At 33.6% G+C, this 6,516-nt stretch overlaps 2 protein-coding genes across 2 annotated transcripts; one reads left to right on the forward strand and one right to left on the reverse strand.

Moving 5' to 3' along the window:
* Window positions 1–3,132: 3,132 nt before the first annotated feature.
* On the forward strand, window positions 3,133–3,840 carry LOC132707159 (membrane protein BRI3-like). Its single transcript, XM_060678881.1, has 2 exons — window positions 3,133–3,302; window positions 3,402–3,840. Exons 1-2 carry the CDS (start codon window positions 3,263–3,265, stop codon window positions 3,665–3,667), a joined length of 306 nt encoding a protein of 101 aa, XP_060534864.1. The 5' UTR covers window positions 3,133–3,262; the 3' UTR covers window positions 3,668–3,840.
* A 399-nt stretch (window positions 3,841–4,239) lies between these two features.
* LOC132707158 (uncharacterized) lies at window positions 4,240–6,049 on the reverse strand. The gene is made up of 5 exons (XM_060678880.1): window positions 5,410–6,049; window positions 5,052–5,324; window positions 4,818–4,987; window positions 4,623–4,754; window positions 4,240–4,561 (listed from the first exon to the last, which is right to left on the reverse strand). The coding sequence occupies exons 1-5, from the start codon at window positions 5,926–5,928 to the stop codon at window positions 4,462–4,464; spliced, it is 1,194 nt and encodes a 397-aa protein (XP_060534863.1). The 5' UTR covers window positions 5,929–6,049; the 3' UTR covers window positions 4,240–4,461.
* Window positions 6,050–6,516: the final 467 nt, after the last annotated feature.

Genomic DNA, 6,516 nt, shown 5'->3' on the forward strand with positions numbered 1-6,516 from the left:
CAGGCTGGGTTTTAAGATTTCCACCGCGACGTGCGTCGGTAATAAGAAAAACCGATGCACTGCTTATACAGGGTCGATGCAAATGACCTCCATGAAATGTGCGGTATACTAAAAGTTAGCATGTAACAATTTTTTCCATTACCTGATACACAGGTGGTTCAATGGGATGGCCGAAGAAATAGCAATATTTGCTATGAGACGCCCTGGATATTATTTTCCTCCCCGGTGTTTTTGTTTTTCATTTTCATTTTTTACTATTCTGCAGAACCTTGAAAAAACTTTTGCACGATAAGTATATTAGCAACTATACTATACATTAAATTATCTGAAAACTAAATCTCAATATCTTTATCCTAACCTAACGCAACGCTTGTTAATTAATAACTACATCCGACCATTCTGGAAACTAAACATGGATAACGATAAACGCAAACTTTGAAAATATTTCGGTAAGCATCAAATAACGACATGAAAGATGCCGATGAAGATTCCGCTTTGTCAAATTTCACACCCTACTAAAAAAGCAAACTATTATCACTATTATTATCTGTTTGTATTTCTTTTAGGATTTTTGGTAATTAATAAACTGAATTAGCCTTTGACAATATTAATATTATAATATTGAAACAAAAACCGATATTACCAAATATTTGAAAACAGGTAAGAATGTTATAATAATGTCTATGGTATGGTAAAAAAAAACAATATAAACTAAGATAAACAACGAACTTTTATTTCAATAACAACCAGTAGACTGAAGAAGCTTACCAAACTTCTTATAAGTTTTAAATTGTCTTATTTATATTTTAGCTTAGGAAAAGTATATTGAGATAAGGTTTTTCGGCTCTTGTTGGACTATCTAATGATGTAAAAAATTCATTATAATATATAACATTACGTCAGAAAACGTCATCTGGTAGTCAGTCGAAATCATCTCATTCATTGCAGGTTTGATAGCCTAGGAAAAGTCCTTTTTAACGACATGCATTAAGTGCATTAAGTCATTTTGGAAATATCCGCATTTATTTACGGAAATGTTGCACCCCTTTTGGAGATAGAATGAAAAGCACCCAACAAAAAAGATTTGGATCATTAATAAAGATTTTTTTTAAGAAAACGGGATTTAAAATTCAAGAAGGCAGGTGCGACCTCTGGTGGCCATTTCAGAACCTCAAATATACTTTACAGCATTTTTTCTGGGCAGATTTTTTGCAAATAGTGTTGAAAAATAGCAATCTTTAATGGGTCCGTTGTTAACATTTAAACAGAGTTGGCATTTTTTTTTTGTAAGGAACAAAAGCCTTTTAGTGAGACTACTAAATTCCGTCACCTAACCTTGGACCAATCAGTGGTACATAATTTAAATCTCAAATATTAATCCTTGAAGTAATGTTTAAACATCTTCAATCAATTTATGTTTAACTTTGTACTAGATATTAAAACTTATAGATTATATATGGACACATAAGTGCATAATTAGGTATATTAAAGGAGAGAGTAAAAAAAATCTGCTTATAAGGGACCATTTGTCATGTCAACAATTCTACAGCTCATGACTTTTTCCAAATTTCAGGTTCTTACTTAAATATTTATGTGCAAGAAGTAAATTCAGAAGTAAACGTTTAATTATCCAATAACACTTACGTTCTCTGTATATTTTATTGTTTTTGTGAAAGACTGTCTTTTTGTATGAAAATTTTTAAACATATACAAAAGTTGTGTATGAAGTCGGTATATGCATTAAAATTATTTTCCATTATGGGGAAAATCTCTCACCGAAACTAACTTTTATAATTTAAAGGCTATCTGCCGAAGAAATTGCCCAAGTTGATTTGACGTAAAATTGGTACCTTTTGAGATAATAAATAATTTTTTAAAATTCTGTGCTTCAATCTTCGTTATAAACCCTTGGTTCTCGGAATTTTTTCTCAACACTTTCAGCTACATTTCTACCAACGTAGACTCCTATCGAGCCTCCCGTGGACCCCTGAGGTTCCATCTGGGTCACTTTTGGAACTAGGGATATAAAATAAAGAGTTACAAAGGGTGTGTTTTTTATGTTTTTCAAAGTTTTAATAATATAAATAATAATATTAATAATAATAAAGCTTCGTTCTATTAACATTAGTTTGAGTACTAATTATGACAGAGGAAATATAATTTTAGTAGTGGAAAAACATTTTTTTTGTCGAACGTTATTTCTACACATTTCCTTTCCATTTAATACGGAAGGCGTCGAAAATAATGATCAAAATAATAAAAGAAGACGCGATAAGGTACTTCCGCGGCTATTTTTCTTAGTTTATGTGAAAATAATTCAAGTTTATGTTAAACAACGGCGGTATGATAAAATTATACTTAATTGACCTGGTGGTTTCACAATACTACGCGAATCGCAACCAAATGAAACGGCTAAAAAAGTCAAGGCCTTATAAGAGAACGGCAAGATGAAAATTAATTTATTTTTTAATTCACTGCTAATAGCAGATACCCACTTTTCCGACCTTCCTCAGGCGCGTTTATTAAAGTACTGATACATTTCTTAATAATTATTAAGTAGATCGAAGTAAGGGGAGCATGAGATCAATGCTTTGTCGGGCGTAGGTCAGTTCCATGAAACGGTATGCAAAATTATAAACATATAAAAGGTCGCTGTCTACATGGAATGAAAATTTCCCCATCGTTTTGCAACTTTCTTCGAATTTCAGCGGGGAATTTCCGATTGACTTCAGTCGGTGACTTCAATGGTATTTCCTCAACCTGTTCGCTCTCGCAGTGAAGCATTGCAAATACTTATAATTTAACACGGTGGTATTAGTGGAAGATTATATTCGACACTTGGTGATATGCTTCTACGATTTGATAATTTTTTTTGGTATATATTCATTAAATATGAACATACAAGTATAAGTCGATAAAGGATGTTTGTAGTAAAATAATTACGGAGATGTCTTCGCAATATTAAAACATTTTTCATTCGGATTTACCATTTACAACCTATTTTCAAATTAAATAATTCGTATTCTCAGATCCCAATCTTGACTCGAAAAGGTAACGCAGTGACGTCACTTCCAGTTGTGAATAGGTTTATTTTTTATAATCGCTGTCCACTGCAGTGTATTTTGTGTTGCCTATTCACTTCAAATCACAATCAGCTGCTTATGTTTTGTTGGGTAAAAAATTATTGTAAAATTCACAAAAACAACTTCAGAACGCCGCAATAAACACATCCCAGCCGAAGCAATTTATCGCAGACGAAGGAATGAATAAACAACGCCCACCACCGTATTCCGCAGGACCTGGTAATTTTCTTATTGGCATGATAATGATACTTTGTTATGGCGTTTGGAATATCAGCAAGGGAGAAAGGATTTTACCAGAAAAAGTTTTTAAATTTCCAGGTGTTCATCAATACCAAGCATCAGCGCCAATTTTCGCCCATCCTCAGCAAACCGCACCCCCTTCTTATGGATCAACAACAGTTGTCATTACTCAACCTGAAGTAATAATTATCGGTGCCTGTCCAGCCTGCAGAGTTGGGGTGCTAGAGGATGACTTTACTTGCCTTGGATTACTATGTGCGATTTTATTTTTTCCACTTGGAATTTTGTGTTGTCTAGCTATGAGGGAGAAGAGATGTTCAAACTGTGGTGCCAATTTTGGTTAATGCTGGGTATCGGTTGGTGGACCATTCATCCATAAATGTTTATTTTCGTGTATTTCCTTTATTGGCTAAACTTTTAAACAATATACTTATCGTTTGTCTTTGTCAAAGCTTATGTTTATTGTCAATTCACTAGGTTGCTTACCTCAACGATTTAAGAAAGCTGTAAAACACTAAATAGCAGTTTGTAGCTAATACAGTATTACCCCAGGCACAGCATTTAAGCTGCAAAGGGGAAATAATGAATATTTTTATAAATAGGGGGAAGAGGAATCACACTTTCATTGCAGCTAGATTTATTACTACTATCAATTTTAACTTGTAAAGCAAATTTAATGAATATTTATCTTGATAAGTAGAAACCATTATAAACGCAAACAGGACAGTTCTGTACTTCAGTAACAGAATTCAGAATTCGGTAGATCAAGATTAGCTATCCAACCAATTTCTCTTAATTTAGACTCTGAAGTGTAATAAATAGAAAGCTTTTCAACTAATGAAAAAATAGAAGAAAAGAGTAAATCTTTAACCATTGTCGCCACTTTATGTTTACAAAAAAAAAGCAACATTTTGGTTTTGGAGTCTATTTTTATTACATTACAACCACAATATTAATCATTCAAGGTATCATCAATCAATACAATCCGCCCAAAAACTACAGCTTCAACGAGAACATTTACTGAATATGTAAAAAACTAACAAAAACGAAAGCCAACATTAATTTCATTACACAATAAAAATAAAACTACTGAATAAAAAATAATTTAGGACAAGGTTTATATTACTTTTTTAGGCGACTATCCTTTACTAAGTTTAACAAATTCACTGAAAGCAGCTCGAATTTCTTCGTCCATTTCAGGTTCTGGATCGCAAAGGGCGTCCGGGTCTTCATTGTCGCTGAAAACGAAAAAATCATGGTACCAACTAACCATAACTTGCCCCACAAACAAATTCTTACATAATATATTCGTCATGGGTGGCATTTGCCATCAGAAATTCTCGTTCTTCATTCGTTAAAACCTGACCCTCTGTTTCATACATAACGCCATTCAAAATTTCATCATAATGTGGTTCATCAAATTCAGAGGAACTAAAATTTAAAATTAAAAAATTAAATAGAGCAACTACAAACCGAAAAAAAAACAAAACCCACTCTGACGAAGTTTCACTTGTCATACGTCCCCAGTTCGACTCTCTCAAATTAATCACTGAATTTAAAAGCATCAAAGTCGAACCACTCAAGGAATTTTTGATAAATCTAAGCTGAGAAAAGACTTCATCCAGCTCTGTTCTGCTTGTTTGGTCAAGGGAGTATCCGGTTAACTATAAAAGAGTGACCATATATTATTTAAACAGATATAGTTGGAATGGGGAACAAAACTATTACCTTCAAAGCTTGAGCCACACACTTTACATTATCATTTCCTCCACTCTCCAACAACCTTTTCAAAGAATCTATCAAAAGTGTACCATATAAAGTAGAGTGTGGGAGTTGAGTGTATAATTCGGCAAGAAACAATAACACATTTTGCTGATTGGGATTTTCCTGCAACTCTTTCTTACACCTCATATGTAGTTCTGCCCTAAATTCGGCGCATTTTTGTTCTACATACCAGCAGAGTCTCGCACTGTTGTATCGGAAATTGGCTGATTCTATTGCCTACATGCATGTTAAATAAGTACAATAAAACTTTGATTCACAATAATTAATAAGACAATTTAAAAAAGAAAAAAATTGTACTCACCTCAGAAACTAGGAGTTTGACAATTTCAGACATAGCAATAATATCGTTAAAGTAAGGATAAATAGTTTCCATAAAAACCATCAACAGATCATCAAACTGACCAGGATATAGTTTTAAACTCGATATGATTTGTTTCAGCCGAATCATATCTGGCGAATCATCATCGCAGTGTCCATTATATTCTACATAACTCGATCCAATCGAGTTTTGCTTGTACTTATTCAATCTGTTTTGGGCGCTGTGTTTCACAATTGACGCGGGGTCGCTTACAGTTATGTGGACATTTTTGGGAAAGTAATTGACTGGTTCGGAGACTTCAGATCTATTGTAACCGGCAGGGTAAAATTCCGGTGCATCTGCTTTTAATGTTGAGTTGGCGACGACAGAGTCCGGCTGGGAGTTTGAAGAATCCCGTTTGGCAACGGCTTCCGTGGAATTATTCAGCTTTGGAGGCCGTAGACGACCTTGTGTTGTAGACTTATTCCACAGCGGGGTGGTTTGGTTCGCTCTTTGCTCCATTGGCAAAACGATCGATTACTATTAACATTTACTACACAAATTACAAGTCAATTTGCATTGTCGGACATTTCAATCACAACACGAAAACAACATAAATTTTCGAACGCCTGCGCAGAAACATCAATTTAGTTCTATTCTCTGCCAATAAATATCACAGTCAAACAAACAAATGGTAATATTGAACGAGAACCCTGCCCTTCGCGTTCTGTGCATAATGTAATGGAATATAATGGAAAACGATATGACCGATCACCACAGACTCTTTTAAAACTACAGAATAGAAATTTAAGGCCATGAATAAAACGCTGAAATCTTTCTTACCTAATCATGACCTAAAATAAAATTAACTGAGGAGGCTTTTACTTGATGAAAATTCATTTATCAAAATAAATAAGAACTAAAAGTTCAGATTTTCACGAAATTATATATTTTGACATGACAATTGTTTCGACAACACCGTGTCTTTATCAAATGTTTTTTACCTAAAATAAACATAGCAAAAGAAAAAACAATCATTAAAGCACATCAATTATGTAAGATAAATTTTCCTTATATTCATCACTTACTGCTGAAAAGCGAACAACAAGG

The sequence above is a fragment of the Cylas formicarius genome, unplaced genomic scaffold (assembly GCF_029955315.1).
Source record: "Cylas formicarius isolate icCylForm1 unplaced genomic scaffold, icCylForm1.1 PGA_scaffold_9__14_contigs__length_23061073, whole genome shotgun sequence".
Lineage (NCBI taxonomy): Eukaryota > Metazoa > Arthropoda > Insecta > Coleoptera > Brentidae > Cylas > Cylas formicarius.